We start from the raw sequence: 24,191 nt of genomic DNA on the forward strand, positions 1-24,191 counted from the left end.
CCATCTTTTTTTACAGTCTTTGCATAAACCCTTTAGACATGTCTACAGCAGGCACTTATTTTGACAAGCCACGTGATGCACAATGATTCACTCGACGCGCGAACACATATTTTGAAATTACAAACCGCACACATGACGGGGCTACATGTTGTAACGAACTTCGCATTGTGCGCCCTCGAAAAAAAAAAGTCACGGGCCGCCACTGCTTCTGGATTCATTTTCAGCCAGACTTACAGAAAACCTTGACCACGGTTTCAGCCTCAGAGACCCCCGTAGATCCCGCGATAACTTGGCAGTAAAAGCTCCTCTCATCATCCACCATGACTGGGGAAATGGTGATGGACAAGTCATCTCCCAAGACTAACCGATCTGTCAACGGTGTGTTAGCATCAACGCCAAAACTGTGGTCACTCTTGTAAGCTATCTGCTTCCTTACACCTGCAACCTCCTGAGGATGAAAAGTGACACATATATGATGCATGATCATTAAATAAAAATACTGCACTTATTTGCTTATCATTAAAAATAAAAATCAAGAATGTACTCTCAATGAACCACTGAGTAACAACAGTGGAGGCAGATGCAGTGGTGGTGTATGTGCACGGCAGCTTGGCAGTCTCTCCTTTAATCACCTCCACCTTTGGGGTCACCGTGACTTTGACCTCAGCCAAACACACTATAAGGTAAACAAGAGAGGTAGAGAAACAAAATGTTATATAATTATTTTTTTTAAGGAAAGGAATAGACAGCTCAAACAATTTGCACGACAACTTTTCCCTGCACCATCCTCACGCAGTGAGAAATTATACACATGCTGTGATTCTCAAACAGCCATTGTGTTCCTGCTGTCCCAAAACATGAAGGCCAGCTGCACAGAACCAGGTGCAAGAAGAATGAAAGAAGGAGAGAGATTACAGATAACCCTGTGGTCTTATAAAATTGGGTAGCCGGACTGTGTCACCAGGAAAAGTATTCCTAACAAGCTCTGCTAAGAACCGGTTTTTGGCCTCCAACTGTAAACAAAACTCCCAAAAATCCCCGTCTTTTTTGTCTGTAGTATGTAACACGAGTTATGGCTTTGTGACCGTGGTATCCATGGGACCTCCTACCTCAGAGATCACAGGAGCATTGTGGCATCCAAACAGACAATAATCTCTTTCAAGATCCGCCCTCTTCCTGAGATTTTTCGTCTGATAGACAACACGCACGTCCGAACATAAACACTCCCTGGCAGATTCTCATGACTCCCACTAAAGCGCAGAACCCAAACAAACAGCTCGTGATTTTACACACCTGCCAACTTTATTAAACAGTAAAATGAAGAGAGGCTAAACTCTTTCTTTACAACAAAGGAACCAGTCAGATCCAGATGGCCTTTTTAGTCAAGCGCTTCTCGGCTCTGGACATCCACACACAGTGTGCCGCTCTGATCGCACACATCACAGGGCTTCAGTCTGACTAATAAAGTTACAGGTAATTCCTGCTTTCAGGTTTTTAATTTACTCTCTAACTCGCCTACTCAGACAGATCTCATATCACTGTCGGTCTGGATACACATCCCTGTGGAAGTGAAATAACAAACACGAGTGGTGACAGCCATCAGAAGACACAGTCTAGCGTAACATTATTGGCCAGACTTGAGATCATATGCACGATTAGAAATGAGCTGCTAGAGACTAAACACATCAGAATCAGTGTTGATCTGTATAAATATGCACTGAAGAGCCAGTTGAGTGGTGTTTTCTCAATGTAAACTAATTGACAAATTGTGTATGTTAGATAGTGAAAGTGTACAGGCTAGTGTTCGGGTGTGACATTCCTTTGGGGATTGAAAGGGGACGCTTGGGAGACCTTAGTGGGCAATGGTGGGGTCAAAGGTCAATATGTGTAGACATGCACAGAGCATATCTATCTTTCTCTTGGACATAGTTCCCTTTAAGTGCATGTTTAAGCAGTGACATGTAAATTTATCGCTCAATCAATAGTGTCTACCTGTTTTGGGAAACATCCATTATTCAATCAACCTTACTTCTTGCAGTATATGGAAATTACACTCTGCACCTTTATCGTATTGCAATCTGAAGTCGGTAAACACCATGTGAAAACACCATGTGAAAAAACAAATGATAAGAGGCATGCATCATGGATTAGACCCTGACCTGTTTTAAATGATTAGTCTGTTTTCTTAAAAACAAATCTAGATAATTTACTCACCACCATGTCATCCAAAATGTTGTCTTTATTTGTTCAGTCGAGAAGAAATTATGTTTTTTGAGGAAAACATTCTGGGATTTTTCTCATTTTAATGGACCCCAACACTTAACAGTTTTAATGTAGCTTAAAATTGCAGTTTCAAAGGACTCTAAACGATCCCAAACGAGGCATAAGGGTCTTATCTAGAGAAACGATTGTCATTTTTTGCAAGAAAAATAAAAAATATGCACTTTTAAAACACAACTTCTCGTCTTCCTTTGGTCCTGTGACACCCCAGCGCGACCTCACGTAATACGTCATCACATCAAAGGGTCACAAATGACGTATCGAAACAACGCCCCAGTGTTGTCCAAGTGTGGAGAAAGAGGACCGTTCCAACGTTGTTGTATGTCGAATGATACTAATTAATGTCTTTGTGTCAGTTTATTGTTTAAAATGGTCCAATAATGTGCATTTTGTGTATGTAACACGTGACCTTTCGACGTCATTCATTGCGCAATATTGTGAGGTAGCGCTGACACGTCACACAGCTGGAGGAGGACTAGAAGTTTAATAGTTGCATTTTTTTATATTTCTTGCCAAAAATGACAATTGTTTCGCTAGATAAGACCCTTATGCCTCGTGTGGGATCGTTTAGAGTCCTTTGAAACTGCAATTTTAAACTACACTAAAACTGTTAAGTGTTGGGGTCCATTAAAGTCCATTAAAATGAGAAAAATCCTAGAATGTTTTCCTCAAAAAACATAATTTAAATACATAAAACATTTTGGATGACATGGTGGTGAGTAAATTATCTGGATTTTTTTAAGAAAATGGACTAATCCTGAATATCACATGGTTACAGGGTTATAGCTACTGTAGAAATTCTGGACTCCCTGACTGTATTCTGTTTTGGTCCCATTTACTGTAAATCAATATTACTTGAATTGTTAAGGGCCCTGTTGCACCTGTGGGCACCTAAAATTTTTCCATCTATGCTTAATGCATCTGTGCAAAGCTCCCATCCCAATTTCAACTTTCAATCTGCACACTAGATTTGCCTGATCAATACTCCTCTGCCTAGGGGAGCAGCTGGACAGGCAGAGGGGCAATTAATGGGCAATTAGTGGCTTCAATCTCCACCTCAGCAGGGGCTGGGCGGGGCACGGTCAAGGGCACGTTTGCGCGGGTGCGAGTCGTCGTCGCGGAGGGAAAGATAATCGGATTTAAAGACATAGAGAGCGAGAGAGGAGAGAGAGGCAGATGGACAGGAGACGTTCTGACAGCGAGCAGCAGACACATCGACAGACACTCACACTGAGAGGAGATCATCCACACACACTTCTACATTCAGTATTTATGAACCGATGCCATACTGCACCCAAAACAACAGTTTTCACCTGGATGGATCATTTCAGTACTGTCCGGATGGTGGAGAGTTGGACAGAACTGGGTCAGTCGGTTTTTAAAAGATTGATAGCCGCCATAGGAGTCACAGCATGCTGTAGAGTTACATTGAAGTTTTGGCCCAAATACTATCTCTCACGCTTATATACACAGCAAACGGCAGTAAAAAGAGACATATGCTGTTTTATTTCCTTAACGCCTATTTGTTTCTTTTCACTCATGTTCCATCTTCTTATTCCTCTTTATTATCTTTTATCTTCATAAGCAATACTCTCTTAATCATACAAATGTGAGTCTGTGTTTCTGTATGCTACACTTAAAGGGACATTCCACTTTTTTGAAAATATGCTAATTTTCCAGCTCCCCTAGAGTTAGACATTTGATTCTTACCGTTTTGGAATCCATTCAGCTGATTTCCGGGTCTGGCGCTATCACTTTTAGCATAGCTTAGCACAATCCATTGAATCTGATTAGACCATTAGCATGTTTCAATATTGTTTCAATATTTTTCCTATTAAAACTTGACACTTCTTTAGTTATATCGTGTAATTAGACCAACAGAAAATTAAAAGTTGTGATTTTCTCAGCAGATATGGTTAGGACTATACTCTCATTCTGGCGTAATAATCAAGGACTTTGCTGATGTAACTTTGCTGCCAAAATAGTCCGCATGCCATTGAAAGTAAACAAGGGGACTATTTTTGGCACTACGTAATATCACTACGCCTGCTGCAGCCATGTTACATCATCAAAGTCACTGATTATTACGCCAGTTTGAGAGTATAGTTCCTAGTCATATCTGCCTAGAAAATCAAGCTTTCAGTTTTCAAATTTAGTACACGATGCAACTACAGAAGAGATACAGAAACTCTTTGGTTTTAGCGCGATGCTAATGGTCTAATCAGATTCAATGGATCGTGATAAGCTATGCTAAGAGTACTAGCACCAGACCCGGATATTAGCTGAATAGATTTCAAAATGGTAAGAATTAAATGTTTAACTTTAGGGGAGCTGAAAAATGAGCATATTTTCAAAAAAGTGTAATGTCCCTTTAAATTTCAATCTATTGTAACAATACGTCCCTCCTCCTTATTTACCCTCCTGCCACATTTTGTTACCTCCCTTCATTAATTTTCTGGCTGGTGGTGTCATCACAGGCACACACAGAGGGCTTGATGTATTATACAGATGAATGGTGTGTATACAGTATCTTTCCACAGAGAGGACATACTGTACACTCCCTCGCTCAGACACACATACACAAGGTCTGACAGGCGAGGGGGATGATCGCTCCCTCATGGCCAACAGATTCAGTGTAAACTCAATTTTCCATTAACACCCGGTCATGGGTACATGATCTCCCCGTCCTACGAGGGCTTTGACAATAGAGGCAGCTGAGTCCTCTGAGCATATAAAGAGTGTAAAATAGAAGATATTCATTGTAAAACGTCCTTTTGTTCACTTACAGTGGCACTTGACACTTATTAACAATGTATCATTGAGCTAAGGTGCTTATACTTAAGACATACCCTCTGCAAATTAGATTGGGATACGTATTATAGCATAAAAATACACACTGGTTTATGTTATGATGTGAAAATGACCTAGTTAACTTAAAATGTGTGCATCCTGATGTTCCATAGAGAGTTATAAATTATGAACGAGTGTTTATGTGGTTGCAAACAGGATTAAACTGGCCATTTAAAGTAGCCTTGCGGCTAATCTAAATGATAGTAAAAATAATGAGTCATAAACATTCTCACTACCAATGCTGATAAATAAAAATACACATAATGTTTTTTCTTATCTAAGCAAGTTTTTTCATATCCACTTGTCCACTTTCCTTTATTTTGAGAATAAAACATGAATTTCCTGCCATTTATTTTCCTATGAGCACATTTATTATCTGCACTCCCTCATGTGGAGGTAACTAAACGGATATACTTGTCTCTCTAAGTGTTTGTGACAGTTGGTCAGCACAGCAGAGCATCTTTATTCAATCCCGACTCTATTTTGTACGAAAACTGCATCTGCTGAACTAGTGAACCCACTATTGGTTCATGCAATATTGAACCTAGATTGAATTATACCCTGAGGGCAATAGGGATGTGATGATGCTCCATCACTTTCGCTCAAAAAAGTACTATTTTCTCAACCTAAATACTTTAACAAGCTGTGGTCTACCAAAAACCATAGGCATGTACAATCAGATATGCTTTTACTCATATAGAATTTGAATCGGAGGTGAAAAAGCTACTTTAACTAAAGTTTAGCTTTTGGATATTATTTATGCATGAAGCCCCGCATATATTAAAACGAAATAGACAAAAACAGTAACAATATGAATATTCATTTGAAAACATCCACCCACACTCATGCAAACACAGAAAGGGTTAACCTTGTACCTTATATTTTCAAGTAATGTTGAGCTGAATATTATTGCTATGGCAACAGGGTATCAGGACCGCTATATGGGGGTATAGCAGTGAATGGCACATATCAATGGTGCTGCACTTACAACTAAAGCATTTACAACTTAAACCATAATACATAAAATAAATCAACTAACGTAATATCAAAATAAATCAACTAACGTAATATCACTTCGTCAGTAAGCTGCCAAACACAAAATGATCATTCAGTAGATGTAGCCGCCTGCTGTGACTGTGTGTGTTTGTGTGTGTCCGCGTGTGTGCAAATACTGGGTGTGGGGGGCAGAAAGGGGCACGGTGGGTCCATGTAAGGCCTGACATCAGTCATCACTGCCATGATGAGACATGAACAGGTGCAAGAGCACCAACGGCAGCTGCTGGCTCTCTCACACACACTGGCACACACCCTCATAGTCATAAGATCAGGGGTGAACAGAACAAGACAGAGTGATTTGGAGAAATAAGAACTGAAACTGGAGTTGTTACAATGTGACGGATTGTAAAGAAAGCTAGACGCCGCCAAAGAGACAAAAATATGGAATTGAAAGCTAAAAATGAAACATTGTCTATAAATATGCTGATTGCGACTTAGTGACACATCAATTACAAAAAATAAAGGCAGACATTTCACCTTTAGTCACCCACAGCTATGTGAGATAAATTCAAACTCAGTGAGCATGACTAACACTAGTTCTCCTTTCATTAACTATGAAATTTGTGGATCTCTGTACACTTTTGAACTGTGTTGAACTGTGGCTGAGCCGGTCAGAGACATAATTTTGAAAAGGAAAATAAGATGATCAGTAAGGGTGTCACGATTTCGATTTTAAATCAAAATCGATCGAAGTTAACCCCGGATTTCCACCAACTGCGGAGCGGCTGCAGATCGGCTCCGCTGCGTTACGGCACCACACTCCGCCGTCCGCCAATACCCACCAGTTCCGTATTTGTTGCAGAGCAGCTGCGTGCTGAAGTGACGAGGACCCATGAGGTCTCGCAAATTCACGTGATGATCGCGCAATATCTAGTTCTGTCTCCGCCCATTATGACGTTAAATTATGACGTTTGGCTGGACCAGCACAAATCACAACACGAGATCTCGCCAATTCAGGTATGATCACGCGATATAGTCATGGCTCCGCCCTGCGGAGCTGTCCGGCATCCGTTAAAAATAGAAGCTCTGCGTATTTGTTCCGGAGGGCTGCGGATGGCCGGAGCTGTGACGAATTCGGACCGCAGTCAGTGGAAATACACACATTGACTTGAATGGAAACCGATTGACTCCGCCGCCGTTCCGCAGCGGATCCGCAGTCGGTGGAAATCCGGGGTAAGTCACAAACACAAACTTCGAAATAAAAAATAGAATCGTCGATGCTGCCACGCCCCCATGTCACATCCGGTCTGCTTGCTAAGCGAGAAAAAAAACACGTGTTGAGTGCTGCGAGTCAACCTTCTCTAACTTAGCTAGCTACAGCCAGTCAAAAGATAGCATGACAGATGCACCACGCGAGCTGCTCTTTATATGGGAAACAAAAAACAGCAAGCGCCTCAGAGAGCGGCGTCTGTGACAGGAGAGGTCGATTCTCTGAAATGAGATCTGTTTAAGTTTCACAAAAACTTTTCAGTTGCTTAAAGGTATTGCGGAGGATTTTCTTTTTCCGGGTGGATCATCAAGACTATTGGTCCTCCTAGTTGTCAATCAGGAGTGTTGCGCAAATTGCATTTTTTTAAAAAGTGGAGAAGGCGGTTCTTTTCTTAAATTCGAGAAAATCCTCAGCTATACCTTTAATAGTTATGAAAACAGCATTTAAACATAACTTATTGGGGTATAATCTCACAATGTCATCTGACGGTAATAAAAGCGCATTTTTAAGGTGCAAAGTACTGACAGGAAGGTTCATTAGACAGGAAGTTTCATTTATCAGGTAAGTGCGTGTACCATTGCCACTGGCAGCACAACTAACATGGCAGGGCATCTCCGGGTTCAAGGTCAGATATTATATTTCATAAAAGTCTAGTCTAAAAATGGCATAGCATTTTTTGTGCTCTCAAATTTAATCGTGACCTTAAAATCGAAAATGGAATCGAATCAAGGATTTGAAGAATCATTGTCAAAACATGTTTATTATTATGTTATCATGTTATTATTTTGTTTTATGGTGCCACTTAGCTGTATTTTTAAGTTATGAAGGTTTAATTCAAAACAAACTAACTGGAGTTGAATTGATATCAAATGGAATGCACAACCAAAAAACGAGATTTCTGAACAATTCGTTTGCAACGAAACTCTTCTTCTTTAAATATAATATTCTATCATTTTAGTTCTCAAGTACCGTAAATGTATTTAGTATTTTAGACTGTTTAGACAAAATACATATTTTTTGTCATCGTTGTTGCATCAAGTAGCTTAACTTAATTTATAACACAGGTTACATCTTAGCTGGTTTGGGTGTAACCCATTTCTGTGATACAGTAATAAAGCGGTCACATCTGGATCACAGCTGCCACAGGTTACACAACACTTACAGACATAAAAATGAAGTTTGGAAATTCAATTTAAGCATTTAGACTTAACTGACTCCAGTCTTAACATAAAGGTTATGCGTGCGTGTGTGGTCAAAGAGTCTTCAGCTAAAACAGCACATCAAACGCGTGTGTGTATTTATCTTTTGGCTCCCGCTAAGCGGTAGGCTACATTCCTCCATCTCATGCATCTCACCCTGCCAGTCTGTTTTCATTTTGGGACCACAGACCTGTGACAAATGACACTGGAGTGTATATTTACAGTCGTGCTGTTATGAATTAGGCATGCTGTTGGTTGTTTAACATTTAGTCATTCACAAGGATTTATTTATGCAATAAATCAAACCTTAAACTGTCCGTACTATAAACAAAAGCTCAGCGTTCCGTTTCTCTCCATCTACTTTTTCTCTCCCACCTTTTTAGTTATACTCTTCATATTTACTTAATAATATAGGACGATATGCAAATTCAGGATGCACTAGTTCTTGTATAAATAGGTAAACAGTCTCATTCTATAAACTTTGAAGTGGGCTACAAGGTCAATTCACTCCAGGTCTTTTGTACTGGCAGCGTACCCCTTTGATACAGCAGTTGTCCTGACAACAGGGTCATGAGTCGAAGCAATTCTGTCTGAGGGCTAAAGTAACTACCACACACAGCATGACATGAAGACAGACTAGCTGGGAACTCTATGCTTACACGGGGAACGTTTCGGCAATCCATAGGATTTAAGAATAAATAAAAGATGTGTTTATTAAGCATGTGGTTCACATGCCTCCATAAAATCAATGTAAAAGCTATCTTATGTGGTGTTCTGCATCTATAATGTATAGTCTAGTTAGTTAGATGTTGCATTTGGGCAGCAAATCTAAAAATAAATAATTCAGACGAAATATATCCTCTGGAGCTAGCCCAATTGATGTTTAATTCTTTTTTAGTTATTTTTAAGCTAGTTTGAACTTATCCAAAGAAAAAATGCGTTTTTCGCTACTCTGAGCTTGCATTACAATACCAAATGTAGACGCATATCTGTTTGTGCCTGAATGACACAAATCAAACTGTATCGATAAATATGACAGCACTACATTAAGTGGCTTGAGATCTTAGGGCACGTCTCAAAAGTTTCAAATTGCCTGTTTCCAAAAACTCAATTTGAATTGCCTCTAAGGGTCCGGAATGAAACTCGCACGACATTGACAAAAATGAAGAGATGGGATTCTTATTAGGGGGTGTCACCGACGAGGCAAAGATGAAAAACTGAGTTAATATTTAATGTTGAGGGACAACTCTCTCTCCTTCTCACCTCACCAGCCCTCAGGCAGAGCAATTACCAGCCCCACGTTCCTAACGCTGGCTGAATGTGAAAATGAATTTTGGGAGGGAGGGCAGTCAAATCTGAGAGCTGAGAGACAAGCAGGACACAACCAAAAGATGGATAGAGGGAATATAGACAAAGATGTCTAAATGGAAGGAGAGCCTAAATGCTGCAATTTAGTTCCTGTCTGCATTTCCCCCACTTACTTAGCAAATATGAGCACCTATAACAACAGGAGCCAGATATATGCATTGTTTGGCAGAGCAATCAGCCTCAGTAGATGACAGTTAATGGTGCAACAGCCGGTAATGGACATCTAAAATGAAGTAAATTAAATAGAAGTAGGAGGGAGAGAGAGACTGAAAATAAATACTCTGAATGAAGGCAGGCAACAATAAAACAAATAGGTGAGTGACAGCAGCGGCGAGGCAGTGGGGGTTTTATTAGTGCTGACAGTTACTGTAAAGGGGGCTCGCACACGGTTTGTGTTTTTTAATGCCGCAGCTGCTGTACAAACACAATGCAGAGAGAGGTCGGACGGCACACGGGCACCTCTCCGTGCCACTCAAACTCATTAATGAGATAGAAGGATAAAGAATAGGGGAGAGAAAGCTGAGTCAGAAGATAAATAGTAGGGCTGTGTGAGAGAGAGACATTGCGGCTCGAATTAATCTCGCTAAAAGGGTTAGGACAGTGAGTACTGCTCTCCCTCTCTTCCTCCAGAGCCAATTCACTTGTCCACTACATTTCTCTCTCTCTCAGCCGACTCTCTGGGCAGCATAGTTTGCTCTGAGGGATGATCATAATTTGTTTTTTTATAAATATTGAACAGACACACTTGTGTGTTTTGGCTGTAGATAACCAGAGGGAGAATGTTATAGGTTATTCAGTCAATTCCTTCTTATTTATATCAGATGTTTCTCCTAAAATCCATTTGAGAAATAATATAGAAACTAATTGAGTAGTTGTTGACATGCAGTAATGTTTCGGAGTCTATCAGGCAACTTTGAGAGGTTTGTGACCTGTCATTAAAATTAAGGCTAAAGTCTAAATCTAATAAAGTTTTTTATTTAATTTTAATTTCAATCTTTGACATGACCTTAGTCAATATTAAAGACTTCAATATTATTAGAGATATAAAATAAATCAAGGTTGTATTTTCACAGAATGTTTTTATTTAAAGGGGCCATGGCACAAGACTTTTTAAAGATGTCAAATAAATGTTTGATGTCCCCAGAGCACATATGTGAAGTTTTAGCTCAAAATACCATATAAATAATTTATTGTAGCATGTTAAAATTGCCACTTTGTAGGTGTGTGCAAAAATGTGCCGTTTTGGGTGTGTCCTTTAAAATGCAAATGAGCTGATGAAATTCAAACACTGATCATGGTGTCAAACACTGAATGATGGTGGTTTGTTGCAATTTAAACTCAATTGTGCTTTTCTCTGCACTAAATGGCAGTGCTGTGGTTGGATAGTGCAGATTAAGGGGTGGTATTATTATAATACACTGAAAAAAATGATTCATTGAATTTAATCAATTTTTTAAGGTAAGTGGTTGCAATCAATTTATTTAAGCTACATGTAAACAAAAAAGATTAGTAAAGTAAAATAAAATATAAAACTTTTGTTTAAATGTAGCTTAAATAAATTGATTGCTACCACTTACCTTAAAAAAATTGATTAAATTCAATGAATCATTTTTTTCAGTGTAAGAGCTCCTTATGACATCATAAGGAGAGCCAAATTTCAACTACCTTTTTTTTCATGTGCTTGTAAAGAATAGTTTACCAAAACTAAGTTACTGGGTTGATCTCTTTCACATTTTCTAGGTTGATAGAAGCACGGGGGACCCAATCATAGAACTTAAACATGGAAAAAGTCAGGTTTTCATGCCATGGCCCCTTTAAACATTATGTATTTAGAAAACAGTATTTTACAATACATGACGTTAGCTCTGTTTTCACAGACAGGGTCACATTTTACTTTTCATTGGATTTCATTACTTTAATTTATCACTTTTTTCTCATTTTATAATTTTTTGTCTTCATGACTGTGTATTATAATCACTAGGAATTTGAACTAAAGTTCAAATGAAGTTCTCCTTTTGACTGGGCCACACACAAACCCATTTTCTCTCCCCCAGCCCTTTGGTGCCTGAGTCAATCTTAATGCAAGTCTCCTGACTTTAGTTTTTATTAACACTTCTCCTTTTGTCAATCCCTTCTCTCTCTTTCTCTCCCCTCCTCTCTTTAAGCTCCACATTTCTCACACTCAGGTGCTGTATTAGCCGGACAATAGTGCAGCTGACTTTTGGAGGGGCTATTGGAGGGGATGGCGGGTGGTCGGCACACAAACACAAAACAGTAAACATATGCATTAGTAAATAGAGGAAAAAAGCTTTTGATTGTGGAAACAGGATTCTGCTAACAAACAACAAACTAACTGCAAACATTGCCTTCCCCAAAACCCATTATATTCAACCTTTACAACAGATAGAATAAATTAATCGTATTTTGGGTTTAAACACTATGGGGCGGTTTCCCAGACTAAAATGCATGTTTGAGCTGCATGCCTTAAAGGAAAACACCACAGTTTTTTTATATTTACTATGTTCTTATCTCAACCCAGATGAATGAATACATACCTACCTTTTTTTCAATGCGTGCACTTAATCTTTGTACAGCGCCTCGTGAATGATTTAGCATTTAGCCTAGCCCCATTCATTCCTTAGGATCCAAACAGTGATGAATTTAGAAGCCACCAAACACTTCCATGTTTTCCCTATTTAAAGACTGTTACATGAGTAGTTACATGAGTAAGTATGGTAGCACAAAATAAAACTTTTGTTTGGAGCCACAGGAATGAATGGGGCTAGGCTAGATGCTTACACATTCAAGAAGCGCTGTACAAAGATTAAAAGTGCACGCATTGAAAAAAGAGAGGTGTGTATTAATTCATCTAAATTGAGGTAAGAACACAGTAAGTTTTAGTTTAATTTAAAAACACCTTTACTGACATCTTAACATATATCAGTGACATTTTTTTGTCTTAAGATCACATCAGTATAGTTTCTTTAAAGTATGTTTGTAAAAACTACTTAAATATCCTTTAATAATTGAGGGCTAGTCCTAGATTCTAGTGGTCTTGGTCTCTTCTTGGAATCGAGCGCATTTTTACTCAGTCTCGTCTCTGTCTTAGACAAAGAGGACTCCGAATTTTATTTCAAGACCACAACTAATGGCACATTACGAATTTATTTTTTATCATTAATTTTATGCAGTTTATTCAGGTTTGGCATATGATGTTGACATTGTTTAAGCATTGTTTAAGTTTCTCCCAATGACAATTTTTTATTTTATTACTAAAAACACCTGCATCGTGTTAAGTGGATGGCAAGCCATGGAAAGACAGTTCAAAATAAATGGTTAAGTTGATTTCAGCTCTTTAATGTTTGTTCACTTTTATTTGCTTATAGACAAAGATAAATTCCCACATTTGTGCAATGCCTTTGAAATTGATTATTTTATCAACTTCTCTGATGGCATACACACACACACACCACATTTTATCATAAGTGTTTTAATTAAGTGACTTTCACTGGTCCTGGTCTTGACTTGGTCTCGACCCTTTAAAGTCTTGGTCTTGTCTCGGCCTGTCTCGGTCTTGGTCATGACTTGGTCTCGGTTTAGGTGGTCTTGACTACAACACTACTAGATTCATCTAAACCCTCTCCAGGAAACCAATATGCTTCAATTATATTTAATGTAGGATACATGACATATTGTTTTACAGCTCACAGGTAAGCTATAATGTAAAGAATTTAGGTAACCTAAAACAAAATGTCATCAACCCATACTGAATATTACTGATTATTAACTTAATCTTAAATCTCTATCTTTATAATCTTAAATCTCTAGATAAAAAAGTAAAAAAATAAAAGCCAATACAATAAATACAAGACTATTTTAACCACCAAATTATCCAGAGATGAAGAAGTACTGTAGGTATCTGCATTCTCCAATCAAGGTTACTTTCCTTGCAACTATGCACATAAAAACAATAAACCATGGTAGTGAAATAAACCAAGTTAAATCCAAAACCATAGGCAAAAGATTATTATTCCTCACTTCAACATACTTTTCCTCTCTCTCCTTTTCTCACCCTCATCTTTCACCCAGTCTGGCAGCAGCAGCCCCTTTCTGTTTAGTCAGGAATCTCTTTTCCTCTAATGAGCTTCAGTTTGGCACTGGAGACAGAGAGAGAAACATAGAGAGGGAGAAAAGTGTCTCCAATCCCTGAGGCAACTAATGTTTGACTGCACATCCCCGACCCTGTTTTCCTGTCAACCGCTGTGGAGTTAGCGCTGGATAGTTTTCCCATTTCCAGTGTTATCACGAGCGGGGAAAACCAGGAAATAAGGGGAGGATATAAGAAAATCAGCATGGAAAGGAGTTTATGGGCTGTGTAATAAACGTTAAATGACTGTGCATAATTACATCCGCAATGCATATATTAATCTTCACCCATGAGTAAGCCAGGGCGAAATTTTAATCAAATGATACGCTGTTAATCCGATAGGATTAAGGCAAGACGTTATCGTAGCGTTTCACGTCTCCATGGTGAAACACAATGAGAGTCGTCTTGTCGAACCGGTCCCGTGAAAACAGTGGAAACGAATACCGATGGCGATCTCGTGAGGTCCGCTTACAAGAAGCCCCACTATTGTGAATGCAGTCTGTGCGGGTGTGTGTCAGGAGAAGATAGCAAGAACCACCGGGCCATTAAAATCTCTGCTTTGATTAAATAAAGCTGAATTAAGAGAGGGTTTAAGGGGTGGGAGAGGGAAAGACTGATAAAGGGCAATTGAGGTTAAGAGTCGTTTGGTTAGGTGCATGCATGGTGCTTGCAACAGTAAAGTCATGCGTTTGATTCCCAGGGAAAGCATGAACGAATAATATGTTGAGCCTGAACGCACTGTAAGCCGCTTTGGATAAATGCATCAATGTAAATGTCTTGCTGTTTCCAGCACAATGCTATTAATGTCAGTCCCGCACCTGCCTCCCTCCCTCCCCTCCTTCTCAAATCTTTTTTCCTCTTCTCCTCCGCCTCTCGCCCCATGTCTCTCGCCTCCAGGGTTTCTTCTTATTCCTGCTGTTTCTGTGTCTCATATTGCTTTATTCTCTGAGCTTGTCTCCAGCATAAGATATGATTGTTTACAGTGTTGACAGTGCTAACAGTAGACTGAAGGCAAAAGGTCACACACAAACAGTCCTTGCTCTTTCAACACACCCTTTCATCCTTTCTCTCTGTTTTATTCACTCTGCTTATCTGAGGAGTTTTTTCTTCAATATTCCCTAAACCAGATAGAGATACAGTACTGTGGCAATATCATGATATAGTGATCATATCAAATTGTACTTTTAATAAAGATGCATGCTATATTTGACCATATCAGTCTCTGTAATATTAGTAGATTTTTATTAGTTATATTTTTGAATTGAGTACATGCATTTTTGAAGCAAAAAATGCATGAAAAATTGATGAAAAAAGTATGAAAAGCAATAAATACATATTTGATTATAACAGTGCATTATATATTTTGGTGAAATTAACAATAAAAAATGAAAAACAACACAACATAAACTACATGTAAGAAATCTTGACTAAATCTTGTCTTAATTTTTAAGCAAAAAAACGGACAGCTGTATATTTATCATTTAAATTTATTATACACTGTCAAGAATAAAGGTACAAAAGCTGTCACAGTACCCTTTACAAAAGGTCCTAATATGTACCATTTAGGTACAAATATGTATCTTTGAACTACCAATATGTACCTTTGAAGAACTAATATGCACTCTTTGGGTACAAAGGCGTGCCTTTTTAAAAGGGTACTGTCCCAGTGACAACTTTTGTACCTTTATTTCTGAGAGTGTATCGACCCACATATCAACTATTGCCCATGAAATTATAATTATGGTATTGCCAAAAATATCAGTGTATTTCTATATTCCTATATCATGGTTCCTAAACACTGGGTTGATTTCCAACCCACTGCTGGGTCAAAAAGGGATGAACCCAACCTATGCTGGGTGGTTTCAACCCAAAATGCTGGCTTTATTTAAAGGGGACAGAGAATGAAAAACCATTTTTACCTTGTCTTTGTTGAATAATGGTAGTCTACCCGAATTCACAAACATACAAAAAGTTCTAGACATTCTAAACATCTCAGACTCATAGAAATTCCTCTTTTAGAAATGTGAGCCAGAAAACAGCACAATCTGAAAAACTGATGCTTATGACATCACGGGCATCTCCCTGCCCCTTCACTTTAAAATAATTGGCTACATTTTTAGAGTGGCAGCAAAGTCAGCCAATCAGTAATGAGATTGCAAGTTAAGCCAGTAGGGGGAGCCAAATAGGTGCAAAACCACTTGTTTAAATTCCCCCACCCTAATGGAGCTATTTGAGAGAGGTTTTTAGGAAGCTTCTAAGGCATTACAGACCCAAACAAAAACATTTTTTTCTACATGTCACATCACAGAACAAGGATAAATACCCCGTTTAATCATTCTATGTCACCTTAATTGGCCTTTTTACCCAACATTGGGTTGAAAAGAACCAGCAAGTTACTTCAAATAGCAGCATGGCATTACTATCCTGCCACTATATCCTAAAAACATGGCACTGTTTTTCCCCCTCACAATTTATCAAGTGTGATTATTGCTGGGTTCAGCCTAGTGGCACAAACCATGACCTCATCATAAGGGACCGTCTGTACAAGTTATCAGTTTCTCGAACCAAAAACACAAAGCTAAGCTTCTAGTATGAAACCACCGTTCCATTTTATCCCTCCATTTCACTTGCTCTCGCACACTGCGAAACCAAGCCCTCTATTTCTCCCTCTCTTTTCCCTATTAGGGGGGATTAGCTTTATAATGCTTCAATGGCTGTGGGTAAGTGGAAGGCAGCGAGTCACAATCTCACGGACGCTTGGGGTTTGTGTCTCAAGCTCTGTAGCTCAGAGCAGCCAGTGCGTAAACAAGTCAGAGAGTTCGACGGAGGATCGATGCAGCTCACGGCCAGCTAATCCATCTTATCCCTGTTAGCGTTGTGCACTCTACCTTTAATGATTCCTTTTTGTCAACCTACTCTCTACTGTACTCTTCCTCTCTTTCTCTCTATCACTGTATTGTTCTTGTTTAGCTGTGAGGTGATCCATTTGATTGATTAAAACAGAGGGTCACCTAGCGCAGACGACACTCAATGTTAAACCACACACAGTCCACATACGCACTGAGGAGACGTTCATTTACAGCAGCAGGAAATTATATTTAGATGAGATGAGGAGCTTTATTTAGTATTGTTTGCTCGCTTCATTCGTGCGTGAAATTCTAGTCATTGAGACATTCACGTGGAAATCCGCATCGGGCTTCTGCGACTCCACTCGCTTCCTGTAATCACGTTACTACTAGATCAAGCTCCTGATTGGTTTAAATGGCGCGTTTTACCACCAAAGTTCAAATTTTTTTAACTCGCACGTTTGCCAACACTCAATTCATGCCATTCGCGCAAACTAGACGCACGAATGAGGCGGAATCGCGTCTTTACATTGACTTAACATTGAAATCACTTGTGATTGACGCCTCTACCGCGGCTGGTCTGAATGCAGCATTAAAGAGACAATTCACATAAAATGAGAATTGGGCTGGGTGATATTGACCCTAATTCATATTTTTTGTAATTTTGGGATGGATGGCGTTATGCAATAAATATCTGTATTTCTACAAAGATTTATAAATGTTGAAGGGACACTTGAAAATATGCTAATTTTCACTGACGGAAAATTAAAAGTTGCCATTTTCTATGCCGATATGGCTAGAATCATTGCGTAATATCATAGCGCATCCTGCAGCAATGGTATGGCATCAAAGTCCTTGATTATAACGCCAGAATGAGAGTATAGTTCCTAGCCATATCGGCCTAGAAATTTTCCGTCTGTCTTAATACACGATGTAACTACAGGAGAGTAAAGTTTTAAATAGGAAAAATATCGAAATTGTAGGTTATTTTTGAGCGTGATGCTAAATGGTCTAATCAGATTTAATGGATTATGCTATATACTAAAAGACCCGAATATCGACTGAATGGATTCCAAAACGGTAAAAATCTAATGTTTATCTCGAGAGGAGCTGGAAAATGGGCATATTTTCAAATCCTCATGTGAGATGTTTATTAAAACAGTGTATGATGAAAATAAAATTCAAAGACATGGTTTTCCTCCCTGTTTAAAAATATCCAGCTGCACATTACAACATGCAAGCTGATTGAAAATCTTACGTCTGAGCTTCGGTTACAAAAATGAGGGTCATATCAGGCCATACAACACCAAAAGAGAGCTTGCATTTTCCAAATAACAATAGGACTTTGAGTGTTAAAGCTTTAATAAGGACAGACTGAAATTGAAGTCACTTTTGTGTTCCACATTAAATTAAACAGGTTTAAAATAATATGAAGAGTAAATGATGAGTGATGACAACAATTTTTTCAGTGCTAATCTTCCAATTACCTACAGTATACACACATTAGAGATACAACACAACAACCCGAGCCATATTTAGTGTGTGCTTGTTTGTGGACTGCTGGGAAGACCTTGTTAACACTAGGGTTGGGCGATGTCCCCATAAATTGGCAGTTGACGATGGTTACGTAAACCATCGCGATGGACGATGATATCGTTAGGTGGGAGGGGGGTATTTTAATTTTTCGTTATTATTCGTTATTATATAATTATTATTCGTTATTTTACTTTATTACTTCCACTTAAGAAGACTTGTGCACTTTTTATTTTAATATATATTTTACATAAATACTATTCTGTACTTAAAATCTATTATTTTGTTATTTTACTATCCCAACTACTATAGGTTGCACATAAAGGGAAAAAGTAGCTTTAATCCACTGAAGAAGAGTTGTGCACTTTTAAGCACTTTTTAATCTCTTTACATAAATATTTTTTTCTATTTAAAAGCTATAATTTCGTTATTTTACTAACCCAACGACTCCTCCGCACTTTCCAAATTTTGCACGTAAATATCTGCATATGTGCCACCAGTACTCCGTCAGAGAGCGGGTCTTCAGCACCGCGGGGAGCAGCCAGCACTTCAATCCGCAGCTTATTAAAACTAGACAAAGTGAACAGGGCCAGACACATCGAAATTTAAACATGGTCTGTGTATGTAAATCCCGCGTTTCGGTCGGAGTGTTGTTCCCGTTTTCTTGTTCTTGACATTCGCTGAATTCTGGGTTTATATCCTAATCTGCCGCTTCAGTGCAGTATAGCCTCAATGTAACAATGAGCACGATCTCCCGAGACACTACAATAGGCTACTAATAAATGATTAATATGGGCTGTTTTCTTGTACAAAATTAATTATTTTAAGATAAATGTACAACATGTAAAAAGACAAGATTCTAGCAATGTCAAGATTAGGGATGGGCATTTTCCAGTAACTTACTATTACCAGTAATTTACTATTACTTTTAATATTTAATTTTTCGAATATTTAAGCTCTTAAAGAACGAATATTTGTTTATTTAAATTATGTTAATTAAGACATGCGTGTTTTGTATTTTTCATTTTGTCATAATTTCACAGAAGGCTTAATTAGGAAATATCCACAACAAGCTAAACTTATATTCTGTATGTATATATATATATATATATATGTATGTATTTTTAAGTTGAAAACATTGTAAAAAAAATATATTTTATTTATATATATTTTAAATTCTTCTTAAAAAATATCCTACAGAAAAAAATGCGTTAAAACTTAATGCGGAGCGAAGTCTAGTCAAATCCTTAGTTTCAAGTCGGTCGTTAGTATTAATTCATTACTGTTTGATCTTACATACATTATATTATACCAAATATTATACACTAACCCCAAATCTAAGCGAAGTTTGAGGACTTGTGAAGTTTAAAGTTTGAGGACTTGACAAAGTAGGCTATCATCATTTAAACAGACTCAAAACACCAAGAGCCCGGAGCAAATGAAAAAACACATCTACATAACCGACTGCTCAGTCGCCATTTAAATATCTTCTCAGTTTAGTTTGACATGTATTTGTGAATAAAGAAAACCGTATTTATCCTACCTGCTTCGGTGAAAGCCCGTTCTTCTGACTAGATACAATAATGCTTTGCTTTAAACTGCCATGTGCAGTTATCCGGTTCATTTTCAAAAGAGCACCGCATATAATAAATGTTCTCCGTTTCATTTCGTTCTCCGTGTCTGTCTCCTTATTAACAAAATAAAGTAGACTTTATAACAGAAAGCTTACAAATCTCTCATGATGTGTTGATTCGGGCGGCGGAGAAGCACGTTTAATAACACGTGAGCCCTCACTGAGCCAGTGGCCAAATACGCGGCGCGGACAAACCCGGAGATAAAAGGAAAAACTTAAATTCGTCTGCAATCTGCATTGCCAAACAATCAGAAATACATACAAATTAATGTTCATGTATATTTTACATTTAAGTCTGTAAAAGACAGTATAGATGAAGTGAAAAAGCATCAAATAAGTTGTTACCCTTTGGTGGCACATTAAAAACAAACAAACATTCGAATAGCATTTTTTTAAATTCGAATTATTATTGCCATTCGAATATTCGAATATCCGTGCCCATCCCTAGTCAAGATCAAATGCCTGACAGGATATTTTTACAGACTAACACGCGTCACGTCTCAGGCATAGACTACAGTATTTAAAATAGCATATATGCATTAGTTATATTTTCTATTTAATGTATAGAGCAATTCACGCAAAGATATTAGGTTAACTATAGTCTATATAGAAGAGAGTAAGTGTATGTCGACTCGCAGCGGAGTGGGGAGGGGGCGTGGCATCACGATGGTGACTCTCCATCGTGATGTCAGTCAACCATCACGATGGACGATGATATCGTCTATCGGCACAACCCTAGTTAACACCCTGTCTCATCTATAATGCAGACAAAGTTAATAAGATAGCAACCTCACATGAGTGCATTGAGAAGTTTTGCATTATCTGTGCTGGGACAGTGTTTACGTTTGTGACGTGCTTTCATTAAAGGTGTTATGCATTCTATTGTGTCATGTGAGCAGTACATCGCACACACTTAGGTATGTAAGACACTGATCAAACACACATACATGCATGATTCTTTAAATTCAATCAGTGAGACACAGATAGACATAAAGATAGACAGAGAAATACACGTGTCTTCGATCAGATAGGAATTAAAAATCAAATAGTGATGAGTTATCAGACAAAATGGAGAAATGAGATTAAATTGAGAGTTTGTCTTAAATCTCCAGAGAAAGATTTAGAAGAATTTTAACAATGTCTCAAAGTGTGCTTACAGTCTGCAACCTCAAACATGTCTTAGACAATTCTTCAAAAATCTGAATTATTATCATTATACCTAGAAATCCTTTAAAAACTTATTAATAACCGAACACAACACTGTTGCATTTTCTGTGCAATGAAATAGTGTTTTTCCTTTAGAAAGACATCAGTGGCCTTTGCCAATGACAACAAAGGCAGGAAAAACAGCCATCCCACCTCCCTAAAACATTATCCGTTTTTCAGTGTGTATGTGGAACAATCGAACCTAATCTTTGTAGTTATGAGACACCTGTCTTTTATCACTCTGTTAACACACAAACAAACAAACACACACACACACACAACACTTCCACTTGCCCTTCATACATCTATCACTTGCCAAAAAGTCAGCTATAAAGACATGAGAAATTCTAAATTACACAATAACACAGACAAAGCGTCCTGCTTCGTATCCACAGGGAAAACCTCTAAATTTGAAGGGCGGAAAGGACAACAATGCAGTGTCAACAAGGTTACTGGCTTTTATGTAGGAAAGCCATTAAGGGGACAGAGATAATAAGGGGAGGATGTATCCCTTTAGATGGACAGAGGTGGGATAGAGGAGGGAGAGGGGCGGCGGGGTGTCGGGATAGGTCAGGTCAAGGACGGGTCTTTGGCCTAAGGAATCACCTCTTTATTGATCGCTTCACTGATTTAAAGGCGGAGTCCATGATGTTTGAAAGCCAATGTTGATATTTGAAATCACCTAAACAAACACGCCCCTACCCCAATAGAATCTGGACCTTCTGTTGATAGACCCGCCCCACACATACGCAACCCGGCATTTGATTTGATTTGATTGGCTATAAGTGTGTTTTGGTAGTCGGCCCGTCTCCTTTTCCAACGCGTTTTTCAAACATCGTGGACTCCGCCTTTAAGGTAACACTGCTGGAGGTTACACAGCAGAGATCATAGTTAAGACATCAAAGAAGAGACAAATAACACTCCTTGTTATGTATAGTATGCTCCTCCAGAAAGTATTTTTCATTCGTCATTTATGGTGTCACTACAGGGCAAATGTACTGTAATATGGGACATACTGTCATTATGTGCAAAAGTTGGTTCATATGATGCTGAAAAAACTTTAGAATTTATTAAAAGCTACAGTAAATATGGCAACACCCAGGTATTAATTGTAAATACACTTCAAAAGTTGAAGAACAGAGCAATGCGAAATCTCAGTGAGCCAGAGATTAGGATCACACAGCCATATCTGCATTACAGACATAACACGTCTCAACCTGTAGGAGACAGGAAGCAAAGATACGAGATTGTTTGTGTCAGAGGTATAGAGCTGTATAATTAATGAACAGATTGAGAAAAGTCTATAAACACAAAAAGGTTGCAATTTGACTCTTTCATACATGACGGGATGGGGAAAAACATCCTGCTGAAGACAGAGGCATGACCACCCGTGGAATCTGAGTAACCATCTCAGACCGATACTCGCACACATACATTTCTGACAGGGTGGTACACCCATAACCAACATATTCTCTTCCTCATTCACCATCTTGTGCTTATTTGTTCTCAGCCCATTTTCAGTGCATTCTGGGATTGCCTTCTGTATGAAATATACATACAAACAATGTATCCTAGGGCAGTGTTTCTCAACCCTGGTCCTCAAGGACCCCCTTCCAGAATGTTTTAGATGTCTCCTTAATTAACAGACCTGATTTAAATTATTAGCTTGATAGTGAGACATTCTGAAAGGAGGCTGATGAGTTGGTTTAGGTGTTTTAAATAAGGAGACATCTAAAACTTTCTGGAAGGGAAACACTGTCCTAGGGGACAGCACTTTTTGGAACAGACTTCAGAGAGACAAAAAACAATTATTTAAATGTATTATCCATTACTTTAACAATAGTACACAAACAACACTGCTGAGATTTTGAACACCCACTTAAGTAACACAATGCTGACGTTCTGTCTTCTCATATCAAAGACATTGGCAGACAAGGACATGGTTCCACTATGAAGGTCAGCAGGCAACTTAGCACCCAGCTGAAAAGCTAATTCACCACTGCTGCAATAAAGACACAAACAAACAAAACCACCATCATACTGATGAACTTGAGATATAGTTGGTGAGCGCGAGCCAACGTGAATGTGAAAAGTGCGGATGGGGTGGAGACTGGCCAGAATGTTCACAGTCTGCTGAGTTGCAGATAAAGACGAAGAGTGCCACCAAAACAAAGACATGAAGGTGGAAGAACCAGCATTGTATGATCAAAAAAAAAAAAGATGTTTATCAATAATTAGGGCAGGTGACAAATTATCATTTCAATCTACTTTCCTGCTGGACAGAGAAAGAGAAATGTAAGAGAGAATTTAAAGCCTCCATGTTTAACTATTGCTGAAGTTAAAACTATGGCTTCTAGTAGCGGGTGAGATCTGAGGTTAAAGGGGGGAGAAAAAAAGTGAAAAAAAAATAATGAAATTGAACACAGGCTGCTCTGATGCCCCTGGCACAACATCCTCCTCTTCAAATGTTCTGGCAGGATGGACAGAAGCTTGTGCTTGTGGAGATAAGAAGAGAGATAGAGACATAGAGGAGGGTAGTGAACTGAAACCTTGGGTAAAAGAGTGATAAGAACAGAGGCTACTGTCTCCCAGAAAACTTAAATTCTGAAACAAAGACAGAAAGACTAAAACAGACGAGGTTTTGATCTCGTCTATGAAAATAAATACAAAACGTTGCGATTGGCCTGAATACCTCTGACGTCAGCCGGAAATGTGACGCTCCTTACCATGTTTGAAAGATTCGGTCACAATCTTTTTTCTGATAGTGAAAACTACATACATTATTAAGACTTATTTTCATGAATATCTCTTGAACTAAACATTTTGTTACAACCAAATCGCAATTTTGATTCTCAAATGATTT

The 24,191-nt window shown here is 38.5% G+C and overlaps 1 protein-coding gene across 1 annotated transcript in view; it reads right to left on the reverse strand.

Annotated features, from left to right (window-relative positions):
- Positions 1–24,191, reverse strand: part of bcam (basal cell adhesion molecule (Lutheran blood group)) — a 53,283-nt gene that overhangs the window by 16,240 nt on the left and 12,852 nt on the right. Inside the window, exons 2-3 of the mRNA XM_073872100.1 lie at positions 546–676; positions 235–445 (exon numbers count right to left, since the gene is read on the reverse strand). Of these exons, the coding sequence (XP_073728201.1) occupies positions 235–445; positions 546–676 (342 nt within the window). The remainder of the gene's footprint in view (positions 1–234; positions 446–545; positions 677–24,191) is intronic.

This window comes from Misgurnus anguillicaudatus, chromosome 10 (genome assembly GCF_027580225.2).
Source record: "Misgurnus anguillicaudatus chromosome 10, ASM2758022v2, whole genome shotgun sequence".
NCBI lineage: Eukaryota > Metazoa > Chordata > Actinopteri > Cypriniformes > Cobitidae > Misgurnus > Misgurnus anguillicaudatus.